This window comes from Ranitomeya variabilis, chromosome 7 (assembly GCF_051348905.1).
Source record: "Ranitomeya variabilis isolate aRanVar5 chromosome 7, aRanVar5.hap1, whole genome shotgun sequence".
NCBI lineage: Eukaryota > Metazoa > Chordata > Amphibia > Anura > Dendrobatidae > Ranitomeya > Ranitomeya variabilis.
In genome coordinates, this window is record NC_135238.1 from 37,482,668 (window position 1) to 37,504,273 (window position 21,606).

The 21,606-nt window shown below is 44.9% G+C and overlaps 1 protein-coding gene across 2 annotated transcripts in view; it reads right to left on the reverse strand.

The window, feature by feature from the left end:
* Positions 1–2,256: 2,256 nt before the first annotated feature.
* Positions 2,257–21,606, reverse strand: part of LOC143785758 (cytochrome P450 2K1-like) — a 120,459-nt gene continuing 101,109 nt past the window's right edge. The window contains exons 6-10 of one of the 2 annotated variants that reach the window (XM_077274854.1): positions 18,339–18,480; positions 17,014–17,201; positions 16,709–16,850; positions 3,801–4,831; positions 2,257–2,978 (exon numbers count right to left, since the gene is read on the reverse strand). In XM_077274854.1, the coding sequence (XP_077130969.1) occupies positions 4,644–4,831; positions 16,709–16,850; positions 17,014–17,201; positions 18,339–18,480 (660 nt within the window). In that variant the 3' untranslated portion in view covers positions 2,257–2,978; positions 3,801–4,643. Of the gene's footprint in view, positions 2,979–3,800; positions 4,832–16,708; positions 16,851–17,013; positions 17,202–18,338; positions 18,481–21,606 lie in introns of those variants that run through there. The other variant, XM_077274855.1, reaches the window with a different exon arrangement.

The window sequence follows — 21,606 nt, forward strand, 5'->3', positions numbered from 1 at the left end:
ATATGCTGCCTTGGCATTCAGTGGCTCCGGACTTGTTTCCCATCAACCACAACTGGAACTTTATTAGTCGGCAATTGCACAGGGAGCTGTCAGCAGCGGCTCTTGATAGAGGTATTGCATGGCGCAGAGCAAAAGCAGAGGACATGAAATTCCCCTCTGCTCCAGAGTCCACACAAAACTCGACTGTTAGAGTGGATGAACCTAACGTGATTGTCCCTTTAAAGGACAGCTTGGAGGAAAATGCCGCTGTGTCTAGTGAACCTCCTCCAATGGTTACTAGACGCGATCGTTTTCCCGACTGCCGTGGACATTTATTGGCATAATGTCCTGGCTGTTGGCAATTTTTACAAACCACGGGTACTCGAGCGGTCCGAGACTTTGGTCCCACTCGAGAAACCTCTATGGCCTCATGGGAGTCGAATGCCTGAACCAAAGATTCTAGAGGTCTGGCGAAGGTGGGAGCCAGACGAAACCTCTGCCTACACTTTTCCCCTTCTGAGTATGCCCAGGGTAAGATCTCTCATTGGAAGCCGGAGCAGGGGTGGCAGCGGACAAACTAGCTGCAGCTACACTTGCAGCCTGAACAGCGACTGCAGTAACATCCACAGCTGAGGTTGTGCGTTCTAGAGCCACCAACCTACCCTCCAGCTGCTGGATGTACTGCTGTAAATGCTGATCGTCCGCCATTTACTAGCCAGACCCTGGCGCTAGTGTTCTGTTAGGACTGGCAGAATGCACCAAGTAAATAGTGAGATGATATCTGGTGCGTTCGCAGTCCGGGGTCCACCGTGCAGGAGAGCACCTGCTGCTAGCAAATGGCGGTGCTATATGCGGTGGAAGCAAACTCTGTTAAGTCACAGGGCCGCACAAAGAGCGCAAGCAAGGAGTCACAGAACTCAATCCCAAGACTCGGGATTTGAGTTTGTCTAGACCACTTGCGCTCGACACCGTTACTGGGTGTTAGAGAATAACTGAAATAGTAGTTTTGAGCACAAGCGTGCGAGCAGTGCCGCACTGGCAGACGCCACTAACCACCCAGACTTGGGCTAAGGAAACGCTCTAATAGCGCGCGGCACCGCACTGGCGGTCACAGCAGTAGACGCTGTATCGTGTGTTTTAATGCTGATAGCTCAGCCGGGCGCTAGATAGCAGACATACACCTTATGCGAACACTCATACACAAGGGAGGGGATGTTTAAAGAACGACTTGCACTCATCAACACACATACATTTTCAAATGTACACTAGCGCATGGCTGTGCGGTCATGCGAACCTTTTATAGCTGCAGCATGTACAGGACCTTCCCAGAAGGGCCAATGGGAGGCTGCCACAGAGGTTGAGCACCTTCAGGACCTTCCTAGAGGACCAATGGAATTTGCTGCAGTATCTAAGCATTTGACCTTTGATCTCCAGCGAGAGATCTTACCCTGGGCATACTCAGAAGGGGAAAAGAAGGACTTAGTCCCAAAAACGCCTGCTCGCCGCTGCCCAGTACTGGCTACAATGGCAGAAGCTGGAAAGGCAGCAGTAACTCTCTGCACAGAGTCAGACTGAGCGAGACGCTGGGACCGACGTCTCAGCTGAGCAGACTCCACTACGGCAGGAGAGGAATGGGAGACCACAGCGGAGACGGCCCGAGATTCCCCCTGTGCAGAGGCGGGAACTCGACCCCTAACACTGTGTGTTGTCTCTGTTCTTTAACAATAACAGTTTGGCTTCGCACATGTCATGTATGATGTGGGTGTAAGAGGAAGCAGTGATTCCCCTGAAGAGCCTTTGCAGGATGAGACATTGGTGGAGAAGGACTGCCATCTGCTGGCAAGGCAAAATCAGGTGGAACCGAGTTGTACAAGAGAAATTGCAGGGGGAGCAACTTTGTGTGCTGAACCTGATCAGGTGACTCGCAAGACGAAGTTCCTGAATATAAAAGGCCTGCTCACCAAACCACAGAGAGATTGGGCACCAAGAGGGAGAGCAGAGAAGACACAGACCAGGGAGGGAGCTGAGGCCAGCATGACTGGACTCAGCGGGAAGTGTACACCACTTAGGTGCTGTTAACCGCGTGACAAGGTTTAGACTACGTCCAGAACTACCCAGGGTCTTGACTACACCAGTCAAGACTAAAACCTGCCTTCTACGCCGGACAAGCCCAAAAGTCCCGCCGCCTCTCCTCAAAGGCCCAGTCTTTTCCTTCCCAGACCTAGGAGACTTCTGCCAACGATCAAGCCACAAAAATCCACAATGAGACAACGATTAGGGAGGTACAACTTTAGTTGCAGAGGGACAGTGCGAGTGAGCACGGCCGTCACTTTTAGCTATAACACATGGTACCAGGGTGGCTGGAATTAGGACAACAGGTTGGGAGGGTGCTGGATGGCGAGTGGCAGGCTCAACGAATGCTAGTAGACTTTGTCAGAAAGACTTGCAGCCTAGCAGGAAAACCCAGTGGCCCCCGCTAGAGCCAGAGCTATAAGAAGAATTGATATGATAACTCCTGTGAATGGGCGCACTACCTTCGTAAGGAGAACATTAGCAGTATATAGTGAAGAACTCTCATTGCTATTTCAATCTTACCATTATTATAGTTCATGTTTAGTTTGTTTAGAACTACTGTAAATTGTTATTGAATTTAAATTGAATTATACCGTTCACAGACTGATTTTGTAAATGGTGGCACCCCACAGTGTTATTAGATCAATATATAGGTGGCAACTTGAAAAAAAAGAATATAGGCAGCTTAGGGACAATTTTATACCCTTTATGCAATTTTAATATAAATAATTATAAAAGCTAAGTTGTATGGCTTAATAGAGAGGGATATTTATATTGGGTTTTCCCCATTTGGTTAATAATTCAATATACATTCCTCCAAGGCCATTCTTGTCCTTTTTTAAATCAAAACATAATGAAGACTTTGTGAAATGTACCCTACATATATTGCTGAAAAATTATAAACTGCCCATGCATGTGCTGAGCAACTTAGGCCATGTTCACACTTTGCGGGTTTTACCGCGGATCCACGGCGATTTTGATGCTGCGGGTCCGCAGCAGTTTCCATAGCGTTTACATTTACATGTAAACCCTATGGAAACAGCAATCCGCTGTGCACATGCTGCGGGAAAAACCGCGCAGAAACGCAGCGGTTTACATTCCGCAGCATGTCACTTCTTTGTGCAGAATCGCTGCGATTCTGCACCCATAGGAATGCATTGACCCGCTAAATTCCCGCATGGGGCTGTGCCCACGATGCGGGAAGTAAGCGGATAATGTGCAGATGGTACCCGGGGTGGAGGAGAGGAGACTCTCCTCCAGGCACTGGGAACCATATTTGTGTAAAAAAAAAAGAATTAAAATAAAAAATAATGATATACTCACCTCTCAGCGCTGCACGCGGCCGTCCGGTATCAGGGTTGGTGTGCGAGCAGGGCCTGCGGTGACGTCGCGGTCACATGACCGTGACGTCGCGGTCACATGACCGTGACGTCGCGGTCACATGACCGTGACGTCACGAAGGTCCTTCTCGCACAGCATCTTTGGAACCGGACCGCCGCGTGCAGCGCCGAGGAGATCGGGACGTCAGAGGGTGAGTATATATCCATGTTTTATTATTTTTAACATTACTATTGATGCTGCATATTGCTGCATATGCAGCATCAATAATATAGGAGTAAACCCGCAGCGGAAGCCGCAAAACAAACCGCGATAAATCTGCAGGGATAACCGCAGCGGTTTTGCCCTGCAGATTTATCAAATCCGCTGCGGGAGAACCCGCAGAGGACGCCGCAAAGTGTGCACATAGCCTTAATAAGACTGAAGAATAGTTTCAAATTTTTTTTGCTGATAAAATATGGGAATTAGAAAAAATATATTATTTCTTGACAAAATATAAGTAGTGTGTTGTCAGTTGTATGACATGGAAAATGATTTGAGTTTGTTTCTTAACTGACCTCATTATTTTCCGACTGAGAATGGCATAAATGCATCATGTCGGACAGATTTCCTATTTTCATCCAAGAAGTGATTGTGATTGAAATCATAGGGAGCATTTTTTCTGTACTGTTCTTAATTCCATTTATCAAATAAATGAACATTCCAATGAAAATTGAAATGTATACTAACAGAATGGCTCTAGCCAAAAAGTAGAAAAGCTTTAGTGAAGTACTGTTAAGAACCGTTAAGAGTCCTTTCTGATTGTGCTGCTGTCCTTATATTTATACGTGTCGTCGCCATATAATGTGGGACATTCTGAAACACTGTGTCTTTTCCAAATTAAATGGTAAAATTCAAATACGTGCAGAGGATACATTGAGCATCAAATCAGATCTCTTTTTTCTACATCATTCGATCAGTCTTTATATACAGAAAAAAAGGCACAAGAAGTCAAAAAAAAATCTTACAAACTATAAACTATGCAATTACAGCACATAAACATTTTTATTTGTGCCAGAAGAATCCTATCAGTGTTTACTAAAACTAAAAAAGATTTCTTTAGTTTAAAGGTTGAATAAGATAATTTGAGGCCATTGCAAGATTGACTCTACTAAGGTTTTGGAGCTTTAAAAGAAAGTACAATGTTAAATATATTAAAATATAAACAAGCAAAAAACATCAGTCTCTGTGTTGTCTTTGTTTTTCACCCCGAACTAATAGTTTGGCTTCGCACAGGTCATGTATGGTGTGGGCACTAATGTGAATCCAACGCCAGGCTTGAGATTGAGATCTTCTCTGGAAACTCCTGAAGGAGGATAGAAAGTAAATGCTTGAAGAAGTCCAGTAAAAAACAGGAAAAGTTCCATCTTGGCCAAACTTTCCCCAGCACAAGCTCTTCTTCCTGTAGAAATGGGATTAATGAGTTAACAATGTCATGTTTAAAATAGATTTTGACCCCAACACTTGTAGTAATTAAATAACTAAACTTTCTCCTATAAAATCCATCCTGAATGCAGCAGCCAGGGTCATATTCCGGTCCAGCCACTTCAACAATGCCTCCAACTTGTGCCAGTCATTGCACTAGTTACCCATTCACTACAGAATACAATAAAAACTTAAGTCTCTCCCCCTCAGAACACTCCACAGTTCTGCAACACCTTATATCTCATCACTAGTGTTGAGCGATACCTTCCGATATCAAGAAGTATCGGTATCGGATTGGATCGGCCGATATCCAAAAAATATTGGATGTCGCCGATACCGATACCCGATACCAATGCAAGTAAATGGGACACAAATATCGGAAAGTAAATAAGCCCTTTCTGTTCTTCTACATCCTGTTCCAGAGGGGGGAAGAGTGTGGGCGGTGTGTGGGCAGACACTGTGCGTGTCTGTGTGTGCAGGCGGGGTCTGTGCGGGCCTGCCGGGGATCTGTATGGGCATCTCGGGGGTCTGTGCGTGCCTGCCGGGGCTCTGTGCGTGCCTGACGGGGCTCTGTGTGGGCTGCTGGGGCTCTGTGCAGCTGCTGGGGCTCTGTGCGGGGCTCTGTGCGGCGTGCTGAGGCTCTGTGTGGCGTGTCGGGGCTCTGTGCATGTGTGCAGGCATCGTCCGATGGGACTACAAGTCCCATCAGACGATGCCTGCAACAGTGACAGTGATTGACACAATAGCCAATGATGGGACAGTAGTAGTCCCATCATCCGGCTAATGTGTTGAATGTAAAAAAACACAAAAACAAAACATACATACTGCATACATACTACATACATACTACATACAATACATTCATACATTACATACAATACATACATACAGACATACAGTACATTAAACATAGATTTCATACTCACCATTACTTGTCACTTTGTTCCCCGAAGCCAGTGTCATCTGTAAAAAAGATTAAAATAACAAACAACCAATATATTCCCTGATCCGCAGAAATCCACGAGTGTCCCACGACGATCTCCCGTAGAGAACGGCACCATCACCTGATGCGACCGCTCTCTAGGGGCTTCAGGAATACAATGACGGGAGGAAGGTATCCTTCCGCACTGTATTCCTCCGCTGCTGTAAAAAAATAGTCCCTAGTCTCACTTTTGGCATTGCTGTGTGAGAAATTTTCCCACGCAGCAATTGCCATAAAGTGAGACTTTGTCCTAAGGTAACCTCTCAGTGATGCACTGCAGGAGCCATTGTCTCCTGTCAGTGTGTCACTGAGGGTCCTATAGAGCAGTGACATCACCCGATGTCACTGTTCTATAGGGGATATCGTCGTGGGACACTCGTTATTAATTGGACTACAGCAGACAGGTAGTATACGGTTTATTATTTTACATTTTTTGCAGGCGCTGAAGTATGGTAAGTATGGTTAAATGAAGAATATTAAAATACTTTTTTCCTAATGTGTGTGTGTTTTATTAACCCTTTATTACTATTGGATTAATAATGGATAGGCGTCTTATTGACGCCTCTCCATTATTAACCCGGCTTAATGTCACCTTACGATAGCAAGGTGACATTAACCCCTTATTACCCCATATCCCACCACTACACGGGAGTGGGAAGAGAGGGGCTAAGTGCCAGAATTGGCGCATCTTACAGATGCGCCATTTCTGGGGCGGCTGCGGACTGGTATTTGTAGCTGGGGGGGCCAATATCCATGGCCCCTCTCTAGGCTATGAATATCAGCCCGCAGCTGTCTGCGTAGCCTTTCTGGCTATAAAATATAGGGGGACCCCACGTCATTTTTTTGGGGGGGTCCCCCTGTTTTAATAGCCATTAAAGGCTATGCAGACAGCTGCAGGCTGATTTTCATAGCAGGCTTCAAATATTGGCCCCCGGCTGTCGGCTTTCCCCCTCTGGCGCAAAAAATTGCGCGGGAGCCCATGCCGTTTTTTTCCATTTTTTTTTTTTAAATTCAACGCTCATTAAGGCCTCTTTCACACTTGCGTCGTAAGGGTCCGTCGCTATGCGTCGGGCCGACGTACCGACACACGTTGTTAAATTTGTGCACGACGTGGGCAGCGGATGCAGTTTTTCAATGCATTTGCTGCCCATTCTGAAGTCCAGGGAGGAGGGGGTGGAGTTTCGGCCGTGCATGCGCAGTAGAAAATGGCGGACGCGACGGACAAAAAATGTTCACTTGAACATTTTTTCGTGCCGACGGTCCGCCAAAACACGACGGATCCGTTGCATGACAGACGCGACGTGTGGCCATCCGTCACGATCCGTCGCTAATTCAAGTCTATGGGGAAAAACCACATCATACGAGCACATTTGCAGGATCCGTTTTTTTCCGCGGGATACGTTTTTTTCCGCTGGATACGTTTTTTTTCCGCCGGATCTGTTTTTTTCTACCGGATCCATTTTTTCCCGCAGGATCTGTTTTTTTCTGCAGGATGCGTTTTTTACCCATAGACTTCTATTAGCGACAGAACGCGACGGATGGCCACACGTCGCGTCCGTCGTGCAACAGATCCGTCGTGTTTTGGCGGACCGTCGGCACGAAACGTTTTTTGTCCTTCGCGTCCGCCATTTTCTACCGCGAATGCGCGGCAGAAACTCCGCCCCCTCCTCCCCGGACTTCAGAATGGGCAGCAGATGCGTTGAAAAACTGCATCCGCTGCCCACGTCATGCACAAATTTCACAACGTGCGTCGGTACGTCGGCCCGATGCATAGCGACGGACCCGTACCGATGCAAGTGTGAAAGATTCCTTAATGAGCGTTGAATTTATCTATCTATGGATATATCTATCTATAGATATAATTATAGACAGATATATCAGGTTTTTGCCGTCAGGCACAATCCGGCGAGTTTTGAAAAAAACGGATCCGGTAGAAAAAAAATGGATCCAGCTGAAAAAACGGATCCGGTGAAAAAAAACGGATCTGGCGGAAAAAAACGAATCTGGTAGAAAAAAAACGGATCCGGCGGAAAAAAACGGATAAGATAAAAAAAAAACGGATCCGGCGGAAAAAAAACAGACCCTGCGGAAAAAAAAACAGATCCGGTAGAAAAAAAAACGGATCCGGTGGAAAAAATGGATCTGGCAAAAAAAAGCGGATCTGGCGGAAAAAAAACGGATCCTGCAAATGTGCTCGCAGGATGTGTTTTTCCCCATAGACTTGTATTAGCGATGGATCGCGACAGATGGCCACACGTTGCGTCCGTCGTGCAATGGATCCGTCGTGTTTTGGTGGACCGTCGGCAAGAAAAAACGTTCAAGTGAACGTTTTTTGTCCGTCGCGTCCGCCATTTTGTACAGCGCGAGCGCGGCCGAAACTCCGCCCCCGCCTCCCTGGACTTCAGAATGGGCAGCGAATGCGTTGAAAAACTGCATCCGCTGCCCACGTCGTGCACAAATTTCACAACGTGTGTCGGTACGTCGGCCCGAAGCATAACGACAGACCCTTACCGACGCAAGTGTGAAAGAGGCCTTAATGAGCGTTGAATTTAAAAAAAAAAGTGGAAAAAAATGGCGTGGGCTCCCGCGCAATTTTTTGCGCCAGAGGGGGAAAGCCGATGGCCGGGGGCCAATATTTGTAGTCTGCTATGAATATCAGCCCACAGCTGTCTGCATAGCCTTTACTAGCTATTAAAATAGGGGGACCCCCAAAAAAATGACGTGGGGTCCCCCTATATTTTATAGCCAGAAAGGCTACGCAGACAGCTGCGGGCTGATATTCATAGCCTAGAGAGGGGCCATGGATATTGGCCCCCCAGCTATAAATTCCAGTCTGCAGCCGCCCCAGAAATGGCGCATCTGTAAGATGCGCCAATTCCGGCACTTAGCCCCTCTCTTCCCACTCCCATGTAGTGGTGGGATATGGGGTAATAAGGGGTTAATATCACCTTGCTATTGTAAGGTGACATTAAGCCAGGTTAATAACGGGGAGGCGTCAATAAGACGCCTATCCATTATTAATCCAATAGTAGGAAAGGGTTAATAAAACACACACACATTAGAAAAAGTATTTTAATATTCTTCATTTCACCATACTTACCATACTTCAGCGCCTGCAAAAAATGTAAAATAATAAACCGTATACTACCTGTCCGCCGTAGTCCAATTAATAACGAGTGTCCCACGACGATCTCCCCTATAGAACAGTGACATCGGGTGATGTCACTGCTCTATAGGACCCTCAGTGACACACTGACAGGAGACAATGGTTCCTGCAGTACATCACTGAGAGGTTACCTTAGGACAAAGTCTCACTTTATGGCAATTGCTGCGTGGGAAAATTTCTCACACAGCAATGCCAAAAGTGAGACTAGCGACTATTTGTTTTACAGCGGCGGAGGAATACAGTGCGGAAGGATACCTTCCTCCCTTCATTGTATTCCTGGAGCCCCTAGAGAGCGGGTGCATCAGCTGATGCTGCCGTTCTCCACGGGAGATCGTCATGAGACACTCGTGGATTTCTGCAGACAGGGAGTATATTGGTTGTTTGCTATTTTAATCTTTTTTACAGATGACACTGGCTTTAGGGAACAAAGTGACAAGTGATGGTGAGTATGAAATCTATGTTTAATGTACTGTATGTCTGTATGTAATGTATGAATGTATTGTATGTAGTATGTATGTAATATTATGTAGTATGTATGTAGTATGTGTGTAGTATGTAGTATGTATGTATGTAGTATGTATGTAGTATTTATGTATGTATGTATGTATGTATGTATGTAGTATGTATGTATGCAGTATGTATGTAGTATGTATGTAGTATTTTTTTTTTTACATTCAACACATTAGTCGGATGATGGGACTACTACTGTCCCATCATTGGCTAATGTGTCAATCACTGTCACTGTTGCAGGCATCGTCCGATGGGACTACAAGTCCCATCGGACGATGCCTGCACACATGCACAGACCCCCGGCAGCCCGCACAGAGCCCCGGCACGCCGCACAGAGCCCCGGCATGTCACACAGAGCCCCGCACAGAGCCCCAGCACGCCGCACAGAGCCCCACACAGAGCCCCGGAATGCCGCACAGAGCCCCGGCACGCCGTACAGAGCCCCGGCAGGCCCGCACACACGCAGTCTCCGCCCACGCACCACCCACACTCCATTATAGTGCATAATTGCACTATGGGAACTTCCGATTCCGGTATCCGATATCGCAAAAATATCGGAACTCAGTATCGGAATTCCGATACAGCGAATATCGGCCGATACCCGATATTTGCAGTATCAGAATGCTCAACACTACTCATCATTCATTTCTGTCTATCACCCTATCCATGCCCTCCGTTCTGCAACTGATCTAAGGCTAACATTTTCCATAATCCAAACCTCGCACCTCTGTTTCCAAGGCTTCTCTCATGCTGCACCAGAGTTCTGGAATGCGCTGCCCTTAACTATCCAAATAATATCTAGCCCACATATTTTTAAGCATGCTTTAAAAAAAATCTCTTTACACAGGCCTATCACCTCAACTCACCAAACCTAACTTTCCCCTCTTCCCTCCTTCTAAATGTTAATCATAATCTGCTCCTTCCTGTTTATCTGTCTCCACATCTTCCATTCACCCAATAGCACAGGGTAACTTCACTTAAACAGATACTGGCTGATGATCGGATCATGCAGCTTTATTTGAAAAGCCATATTTATTATAATGATGGCTGGACCGTACATAACAAGCAGGTTCAACCTATTGTGCCCTCCAATCTCCTTATAGATTGTAAACTTGCTGCAGGTCCCTCACTCCTCTTGTAACTGTTGAACTATGTATTACTTTGTATTGTTTTTATTGTCTGTAAATGTCCCTGCCTAATTGTAAAGTACTGTAGAATATGATGGCGCTATATAAATTAAATTATTATTATGCTAGACTATATTGCAAAAAAAAATATATAAAGTGCTCATGCATATGCTCACTGTTGTGAATTAGACTTTTTGGCTCCCTCTTGTGGTTACTAGTGATATGACTCTGGGATTGTCTTTCCTCAGTTTGGCACCCACCTGGGTCGTTAGTCCAGGGGAGTTGCTATATAAGCTTCCTGGATCCTTAGTCCAGTGCCTGGCATCGTTGTAATCAGATCCTTTCTGTTTGCTCCTGTCTGCTGGTCCGGGTTCGTGCAAAATTAAGCTAAGTCCTGCTTCTTTGTTTTTTGGTTATTTGCTTGCTCTCATTTTTGTCCAGCTTGTACTAAATGTGATTCCTGACCTTGCTGGAAGCTCTAGGGGGCTGGTGTTCTCCCCCCGGGCCGTTAGACGGTTCGGGGGTTCTTGAATATCCAGCGTGGATATTTTGATAGGGTTTTTGCTGACCATATAAGTCATCTTACTATATTCTGCTATTAGCTAGTGGGCCTCTCTTTGCTAAATACCTAGCTCATTCTTACGTTTGTCTTTTCCTCTTACCTCACCATTATTATTTGTTGGGGGCTTGTATCCAACTTTTGGGGTCTTTTCTCTGGAGGCAAGAAAGGTCTTTCTTTTCCCTTCTAGGGTTAGTTAGTTCTCCGGCTGGCGCGAGACGTCTAGAACCAACGTAGGCACGTTCCCCGGCTACTGCTATTTGTGGTGCTAGGATTAGATATATGGTCAGCTCAGTTACCACTGCCCTATGACCTGGTTTTTTGTGTTTGCAGACTTAGTAATTATTTCTGAGACCCTCTGCCATTGGGGTCATAACAGTATGCCAGGCCAACATTGAATGTTTATGCATTGCTGAAGTGGGGTTATAAGAAAGGAAATTCTGAGTTTTTTTTTTTTTTTCCTCTCTTCCTCCCCTTTACCTCTGAGTGGCTTGTGCTTGATGCAGACATGAATGTCCAGACCTTGATTACAAGTGTAGACCAGCTTGCTGCTCGTGTGCAGGGCATACAAGATTTTGTTACCAGTAGTCCAATGTCTGAACCTAAAATACCTATTCCTGAACTGTTCTCTGGAGATCGATTTAAGTTTAGGAATTTCAGGAATAATTGTAAATTGTTTCTATCTCTGAGACCCCGTTCATCTGGAGATTCTGCTCAGCAAGTTAAAATTGTTATCTCTTTTTTACGGGGCGACCCTCAGGATTGGGCTTTCTCGCTAGCGCCAGGAGATCCGGCATTGGCAAATATTGATGCGTTTCTTCTGGCGCTCGGATTGCTTTACGAGGAACCCAATCTTGAAGTTCAGGCAGAAAAAGCCTTGCTGGCTAATTCTCAGGGCCAGGATGAAGCTGAAGTGTATTGCCAAAAATTTCGGAAATGGTCCGTGCTTACTCAGTGGAATGAGTGTGCTCTGGCCGCAAATTTCAGAAATGGCCTTTCTGAAGCCATTAAGAATGTGATGGTGGGTTTCCCCATTCCTACAAGTCTGAATGATTCCATGGCGCTGGCTATTCAAATTGACCGGCGTTTGCGGGAGCGCAAAACCGCTAATCCTCTGGTGGTGTTGTCTGAACAAACACCTGATTTAATGCAATGTGATAGAATTCAGACTAGAAATGAGCAGAAAAATCATAGACGTCAGAATGGGTTGTGTTTTTACTGTGGTGATTCTACACATGTTATATCAGCATGCTCTAAACGCCTTACAAGGGTTGTTAGTCCTGTCGCCATTGGTAATTTGCAACCTAAATTTATTTTGTCTGTGACTTTAATTTGCTCATTGTCTTCTTACCCTGTTATGGCGTTTGTGGATTCAGGTGCTGCCCTGAGTCTTATGGATCTGTCATTTGCCAAGCGCTGTGGTTTTGTTCTTGAACCGTTGGTAAATCCTATTCCTCTTAGAGGTATTGATGCTACGCCATTGGCGGAAAATAAACCGCAGTTTTGGACGCAGGTAACCATGTGCCTGACTCCTGAACATCGGGAGGTGATTCGTTTTCTTGTTCTGCATAAAATGCATGATTTGGTCGTTTTGGGTCTGCCATGGTTACAGACCCACAATCCAGTCTTGGATTGGAAGGCAGTGTCTGTGTCAAGTTGGGGCTGTCAGGGAATTCATGCTGATTCCCCGCCGGTGTCTATTGCTTCCTCTACTCCTTCGGAAGTTCCTGAGTATTTGTCTGATTATCAGGATGTATTCAGCGAGTCCAGGTCCAGTGCTCTGCCTCCTCATAGGGACTGTGACTGCGCCATAAATTTGATTCCAGGTAGTAAATTTCCTAAGGGAAGACTATTTAATCTGTCTGTACCTGAGCATGCCGCAATGCGTTCGTATATCAAGGAGTCTCTGGAGAAGGGGCATATCCGTCCATCCTCTTCCCCTCTTGGTGCGGGATTCTTTTTTGTGGCCAAGAAGGATGGATCTTTGAGACCTTGTATTGACTATCGGCTTCTGAATAAAATCACTGTCAAATTTCAGTATCCTTTGCCTCTGTTGTCGGACTTGTTTGCCCGGATTAAAGGTGCCAAGTGGTTCACCAAGATAGATCTTCGTGGTGCATACAACCTTGTGCGCATTAAGCAAGGAGATGAATGGAAGACAGCATTTAATACGCCCGAAGGTCATTTTGAGTACTTGGTGATGCCTTTTGGGCTCTCTAATGCTCCCTCAGTGTTTCAGTCCTTTATGTATGATATTTTCCGGAAGTATCTGGATAGATTTATGATTGTTTATCTGGATGATATTCTGGTTTTCTCTGAAGATTGGGACTCACATGTGGAGCAGGTCAGGATGGTGTTTCAGGTTTTGCGTGAGAATGCTTTGTTTGTTAAGGGCTCAAAGTGTCTCTTTGGAGTACAGAAGGTTCCCTTTTTGGGGTTTATTTTTTCCCCTTCTGCTGTGGAGATGGACCCAGTCAAGGTCCGAGCTATTCATGACTGGACTCAACCCACGTCAGTTAAGAGTCTTCAGAAGTTCTTGGGTTTTGCTAACTTCTACCGTCGTTTTATCGCTAATTTTTCTAGCATTGTTAAACCTTTGACGGATATGACCAAGAAAGGTTCTGATGTTGCTAACTGGGCTCCTGCAGCCGTAGAGGCGTTCCAAGAGTTGAAGCGCCGGTTTACTTCGGCGCCTGTTTTGTGCCAGCCTGATGTCTCACTTCCCTTTCAGGTCGAAGTGGATGCTTCTGAGATTGGGGCAGGGGCCTTTTTGTCGCAGAGAGGCCCTGGTTGCTCGGTAATGAGACCATGTGCTTTCTTCTCTAGGAAGTTTTCGCCTGCTGAGCGGAATTATGATGTTGGCAATCGGGAGTTGCTGGCCATGAAGTGGGCATTTGAGGAGTGGCGTCATTGGCTCGAGGGTGCTAAGCATCGTGTGGTGGTCATGACTGATCACAAAAATTTGATGTATCTCGAGTCTGCTAAACGCCTGAATCCTAGACAGGCCCGCTGGTAATTGTTTTTCTCCCGTTTTGACTTTGTGGTCTCGTATTTACCAGGTTCAAAGAATGTGAAGGCTGATGCTCTTTCAAGGAGCTTTGTGCCTGACTCTCCTGGAGTCGCAGAACCAGTTGGTATTCTTAAAGAGGGAGTTATCTTGTCGGCCATTTCTCCCGATTTGCGACGTGTGTTGCAGAGATTTCAGGCTGGTAGACCTGACTCTTGTCCACCTGACAGACTGTTTGTTCCTGATAAGTGGACCAGCAGAGTCATTTCCGAGGTTCATTCCTCGGTGTTGGCAGGGCATCCGGGAATTTTTGGCACCAGAGATCTGGTGGCTAGGTCCTTTTGGTGGCCTTCCTTGTCACGGGATGTGCGGTCATTTGTGCAGTCCTGTGGGACTTGTGCTCGAGCTAAGCCTTGCTGTTCTCGTGCCAGCGGGTTGCTCTTGCCCTTGCCTGTCCCGAAGAGGCCTTGGACACACATTTCCATGGATTTCATTTCAGATCTCCCGGTGTCTCAGGGCATGTCTGTCATCTGGGTGGTGTGTGATCGCTTTTCTAAAATGGTCCATTTGGTGCCTTTGCCTAAGCTGCCTTCCTCTTCCGATCTGGTTCCTGTGTTCTTTCAGAATGTGGTTCGTTTACATGGCATTCCTGAGAATATTGTGTCTGGCAGAGGATCCCAGTTTGTTTCCAGGTTCTGGCGATCCTTTTGTGCTAGGATGGGCATTGATTTGTCGTTTTCGTCTGCCTTTCATCCTCAGACTAATGGACAAACGGAGCGAACTAATCAGACTCTGGAGGCTTATTTGAGGTGTTTTGTTTCGGCAGATCAGGATGATTGGGTGACCTTCTTGCCGTTGGCTGAGTTTGCCCTTAATAATCGGGCTAGTTCCGCTACTTTGGTTTCACCATTTTTCTGCAACTCTGGTTTCCACCCTCATTTTTCCTCGGGACATGTGGAGCCTTCTGACTGTCCTGGGGTAGATTCTGTGGTGGATAGGTTGCAGCAGATCTGGAATCATGTGGTGGACAACTTAAAGTTGTCACAGGAGAAGGCTCAGCGTTTTGCCAACCGCCTCCGCGGTGTGGGTCCCCGACTTCGTGTTGGGGATTTGGTATGGCTGTCTTCTCGATTTGTTCCGATGAAGGTCTCCTCTCCTAAATTTAAGCCTCGCTTCATCGGTCCTTACAAGATATTGGAAATCCTTAATCCTGTGTCCTTTCGCTTGGATCTTCCGGTGTCGTTTGCCATTCACAACGTGTTCCATAGGTCTTTGTTGCGGCGGTACGTTGTGCCTGTGGTTCCTTCTGTTGAGCCTCCTGCTCCGGTGTTGGTTGAGGGCGAGTTGGAGTACGTGGTGGAGAAGATCTTGGATTCTCGTCTCTCCAGACGGAGGCTTCAGTATCTGGTCAAGTGGAAGGGCTATGGTCAGGAGGATAATTCCTGGGTGGTTGCCTCTGATGTGCATGTGGCCGATTTAGTTCGTGCCTTTCACGCTGCTCATCCTGATCGCCCTGGTGGTCTTGGTGAGGGTTCGGTGACCCCTCCTTAAGGGGGGGGTACTGTTGTGAATTAGACTTTTTGGCTCCCTCTTGTGGTTACTAATGATATGACTCTGGGATTGTCTTTCCTCAGTTTGGCACCCACCTGGGTCGTTAGTCCAGGGGAGTTGCTATATAAGCTTCCTGGATCCTTAGTCCAGTGCCTGGCATCGTTGTAATCAGATCCTTTCTGTTTGCTCCTGTCTGCTGGTCCGGGTTCGTGCAAAATTAAGCTAAGTCCTGCTTCTTTGTTTTTTGGTTATTTGCTTGCTCTCATTTTTGTCCAGCTTGTACTAAATGTGATTCCTGACTTTGCTGGAAGCTCTAGGGGGCTGGTGTTCTCCCCCCGGGCCGTTAGACGGTTCGGGGGTTCTTGAATATCCAGCGTGGATATTTTGATAGGGTTTTTGCTGACCATATAAGTCATCTTACTATATTCTGCTATTAGCTAGTGGGCCTCTCTTTGCTAAATACCTAGCTCATTCTTACGTTTGTCTTTTCCTCTTACCTCACCGTTATTATTTGTTGGGGGCTTGTATCCAACTTTTGGGGTCTTTTCTCTGGAGGCAAGAAAGGTCTTTCTTTTCCCTTCTAGGGTTAGTTAGTTCTCCGGCTGGCGCGAGATGTCTAGAACCAACGTAGGCACGTTCCCCGGCTACTGCTATTTGTGGTGCTAGGATTAGATATATGGTCAGCTCAGTTACCACTGCCCTATGAGCTGGTTTTTTGTGTTTGCAGACTTAGTAATTATTTCTGAGACCCTCTGCCATTGGGGTCATAACAGCTCACCATCTGAATAAGATCATAGAACATTTTTGAACTTTTTTGAAGGAAAAATATGAGATTTAGAAAACATATATATTATTCCTGGTATAATATAGTCATTCTGTTGGGCAGTGTTTTGTCAGTTGAGTAACATGTAAAATTATTTAGTTTTTCATCTAAATGGTCCTCATTACTTACCTGCTGAGAATGGCATAAATGCATCATGTCGGACAAATTTCCCATTTTCATCCAAGAAGTGATTGGGATTGAACTCATTGGGAGTTGTCCATTGAGTCTTGTCATGGAGAACTGATGTCAGGAATGGAATAACCTCTGTACCCTGTGAACAATAAATCACCAAATATCTTTTTTATTTTATACATTTAATTTTCAAAAATGTGAGATTCCTGGGGTGGTTGTGGATCCCATAGCAGTACTTTTTACTAATAGGTAAACACAGTCAGTACTTGAGTATAAGGAATTTTTTTTTTATATAAACTCACTTTTGGGATAAGATAACCCCGAAAATACACATCAGTTGGAGTTGAGTGTGACACGTTCATTGGCAAAATATTGCCAAACCTTTGTATTTCATGTATTACTGCATCAGTATAAGGCATTTTCTTCCGATCTTCAACTGTCGGCAGCTGTCCTGGTTTAATATGTCTTTTAATTTCTTCCTGTACCCTCTCTATAAAGAAAAAGAAAACACATTTTGTTACATTTAGCACTAGCACAACAATACCAATGCATTTACTTAACAGATTATAGGCTGCGACTCTATGACTGAAAGCCAGAGGCTGCCGAGAGGAATAAAGTTAATTTCCTCCCATTAGCCGAGGATTCAGTGCAGCGGCCATGCAGCTTTGGAATACTATTAACCTACAGATTAACGTTATATCTGCAAGCTAATAGCATTTGGGAACATGAAAAGTTCTCTTTAAATGAAGTGGAGATTAACCATGGGCATTGCTACTCCATTAATTCTCTATTGGACTGCTGGAGACTATATCTAGAATTCCAGTTTACTCCTTCACATAATAAAGTTCTAAAGTTTGATGAGACTAAAACTTGGATTTTTATTGGCTATGAAAAAAAGCTATTTTAGGCAAAATCTAAATGTCATACCCCACCAAAAAACACATGTTCCCTCTGTTTAGGGTGGGTGGCAACATCATCCTACAACATTGGAATATACAAAATAATGAATGCAAAAAAATATACGCTAGAATTACCTTAGCTTAATTGCAAATTGTCTCTTCAGAGAGGAAGAGGACTAGAACTCTAGTGCCACCTATTGGAAGTAGCAATCCTAACAGTCAATATCGACCCTTTAACGAGCCTTGTCACATGACGTCATGTGACAAGGCTCGTTAAAGGGTCGACATTGACTGTTATGATTGCTACTTCCAATAGGTGGCACTAGAGTTCTAGTCCTCTTCCTCTCTGAAGAGACAATTTGCATATTTCCCAGAGGAGCATTGCGGCTTTAAGTCTCCGCACCTCGACATGCTTATCATGTCACTCTCCGCAAGGAGAAATGATACTTCTTGGATCCCTTAACTTAATTGATAATTTGTATAAAAAATAATAGTAAAACCTACTTGAGAGAATCACCCAAAATTGCACTTAACAATTGACTTCTACAGGGATTGGCCATCAAAAAATGGCCATTATACAGTATATGGAATATGATGCAAAAGTGAATAAATAACAGAAAATCTGTGTAAAGTGGTAGCCTTCATGAAGACATGATCTGGTGGTCTTAAGAGACTGTGACTTTTCACTTACAGTTTTGTATAACTTTTAGAAATTTAGTAAGAATTACTTTGAATCTCCGGATACTTCATCATCAATAAAATTCCCCAGCGGATCGTTGTAGATGTAGTTTCAGTTCCAGCAGCGAAGAGATCCAGGACAGAAGTAAGTAGATTTTCTTCATTAAAATATGTTTGAGCTTTTGTTGACTCCTAAAATAAATAGCACAAATATTCTCCATGTTACTATAATCAGCTGGTTCTAAGGTAATTATAACCTTCTACTGTTTCTTCTATGGTAGGAACCTTCCCCTTTTGCTTAACATTATTACAAACCTGAAACCGATTATCACTGAAATGTTCTCATGACTGTAGCTGCCTGAATGGGAAGTATTAAGGCAATTTGTGATATCATTGAAGCAGGTCATAGTTGACAACTATTTCATCAGTATGGAAGAAACACCAACATACTCCAGAGTAAACATTGGTCAGGGGATATGTAACCACCAAACCACCAAGCTCTGTGCCTCAATACTGTGTGTAACTACCAAGATTGCAGCCTCAATGGGAGGCTGTAACCATTATGCGAATTGCTTTATATTAAGTGAACATTTGTTCTGATCACATCTTGCAGATCCTGTACCTTAGCAAAAATGGCATAGTCATCACAATTTTGGTAGCAGCTAAAAGTAGCAATCACTGACCAGTCTGTAGTGACTTAGTCCGAAGGAATATAAACCAGCTCACCCGTGATGCAAGAACCAAACCTCGGGAGCACGGACCCGCTGTGTCCAGGCGTATAAAGTCCAAAAAAGAAAAGAATGTCCAGCTTCACCGAGTCCATAAAAAAGAGTTTTCTTTATTCACAAACTTTAACCCCTTACTGACCTCGGACGTACTATACCGTCCGAGGTCAGCTCCCCTGCTTTGATGCAGGGCTCCGCGGTGAGCCCGCATCAAAGCCGGGACATGTCAGCTGTTTTGAACAGCTGACATGTGCCCGCAATAGGCGCGGGCAGAATCGCGATCTGCCCGCGCCTATTAACTAGTTAAATGCCGCTGTCAATCGCAGACAGCGGCATTTAACTACCGCATCCGGCCGGGCGGCCGCATATGACGTCATCGCCGACCCCCGTCACATGATCGGGGGTCGGCGATGCTTCTGAATGGTAACCATAGAGGTCCTTGAGACCTCTATGGTTACTGATCGCCGGTGGCTGTGAGCGCCACCATGTGGTCGGCGCTCACAGCACACCTGCAAGTCTCCTACATAACAGCGATCTGATGATCGCTGTTATGTAGCAGAGCCGATCGGGCTGTGCCTGCTTCTAGCCTCCCATGGAGGCTATAGAAGCATGGCAAAAGTGAAAAAAAAAAGTTTTTAAAAATGTGAAAAAAATAAAAAAAACATAAAAGTTTAAATCACCCCCCTTTCGCCCCAATCAAAATAAATCAATAAAAAAAAAATCAAACCTACACATATTTGGTATCGCCGCGTTCAGAATCGCCCGATCTATCAATAAAAAAAAGCATTAACCTGATCGCTAAATGGCGTAATGAGAAAAAAAATCGAAACGCCAGAAATACGTTTTTTTGGTCGCCGCGACATTGCATTAAAATGTAATAACGGGCGATCAAAAGAACGTATCTGCACCAAAATGCTATAATTAAAAACGCCAGCTCGGCACGCAAAAAATAAGCCCTCACCTGACCCCAGATCACGAAAAATGGAGACGCTACGAGTATCGGAAAATGGCGCAATTTTTTTTTTTTTTTTTTTGCAAAGTTTGGAATTTTTTTTCACCACTTAGGTAAAACATAACCTAGACATGTGAGGTGTCTATGAACTCGTAGTGACCTGGAGAATCATAATGGCAGGTCAGTTTTAGCATTTAGTGAACCTAGCAAAATAGGCAAGCAAAAAACAAGTGTGGGATTGCACTTTTTTTGCAATTTCACTGCACTTGGAATTTTTTTCCCGTTTTCTAGTACACGACATGGTAAAACCAATGATGTCGTTCAAAAGTACAACTCGTCCCGCAAAAAATAAGCCCTCACATGGCCAAATTGACGGAAAAATAAAAAAGTTATGGCTCTGTGAAGGAGGGGAGCGAAAAACGAAAACGGAAAAACGAAAAATCCCAAGGTCATGAAGGGGTTAAACATGGAGGATACAGACTTCAGCACAACCATATGGGTAAGAATCTCAACGCGTTTCTGGAGACCAAGCTCCCATAATCATGACATTCCAAAAGACCCATGTATCCCACTTAAATAGCCCTACACCGGAAAGCACACCACCCACTTTTTAAATGAGTTACGTCAATCACTTATCCCACCGGTGTAGGGCTATTTAAGTGGGATACATGGGTCTTTTGGAATGTCATGATTAAGGGAGCTTGGTCTCCAGAAACGCGTTGAGATTCTTACCCATATGGTTGTGCTGAAGTCTGTAGCCTCCATGTTAAAAGTTTGTGAATAAAGAAAACTCTTTTCTACGGACTCGGTGAAGCTGGACATTCTTTTCTTTTTTAGTGACTTAGTCCCCTTTGAAACAGGGAAAAGAGGTGGCAGAGCATAAAGTGGAGAAAAGTCAGTCAGGTCTAGGACCCTACAGAGGAAGAGTCCGTGAGGTCCTCCAAAACTTGAAGGGCCAAGACTAAGCTATTTTATCCATGTTTTTAAAGAACAAAAGGACCAATTGGGTGCATAGAACATGGAGGTGTTAAAAGGGCTGTCAGCAAAGCAGTTCAGCAGCAGGGGACTGTGACCTCCTTTCACAACAACATGGACTCTGTTGTTCCTCTGAGGTCATTCAAGGCCGGAGAGCTACCAGAGCCAAGAAAGGGGAAGGACAAAGTAGCACCATGTTCCTGTCAAGGTTGGCGCTGGTTTTTAGACTCTCCTTGGCAGTAGTCACTAATCATGGCTGTGTCATAATAGATCAGAGATAAAAAATAAAACAGCAAATACTAAATAAAAGCACATACTGACTAACTAAAGTTACTGATTTACACATAATTTTAAGCATGCAAGTTAACATCCAGACTAACTGTTCTCTGGATGTTTCTAGTATTGTGTATTGTATAATCCCAGGGATCCTGTCATTCATGAAATTAAAGCGAACCTTTCACTAAGAATGTGCTTTGAATACCTGAAGCATTGTAGGACAGGGCAAGGAAACACATTTCCAACTTTATCTATTCTGTAAATATCTGGTCCTCTGTTTTGCCAAAATTCATGTTTTATCTATATGCAAATTAGGATCGCAAGTGCACCAGTGGGCGTATCAGTGCATTTGCAGTCCTCCGGCCCTCCTTGATTCTTTCTGCCGGTGCC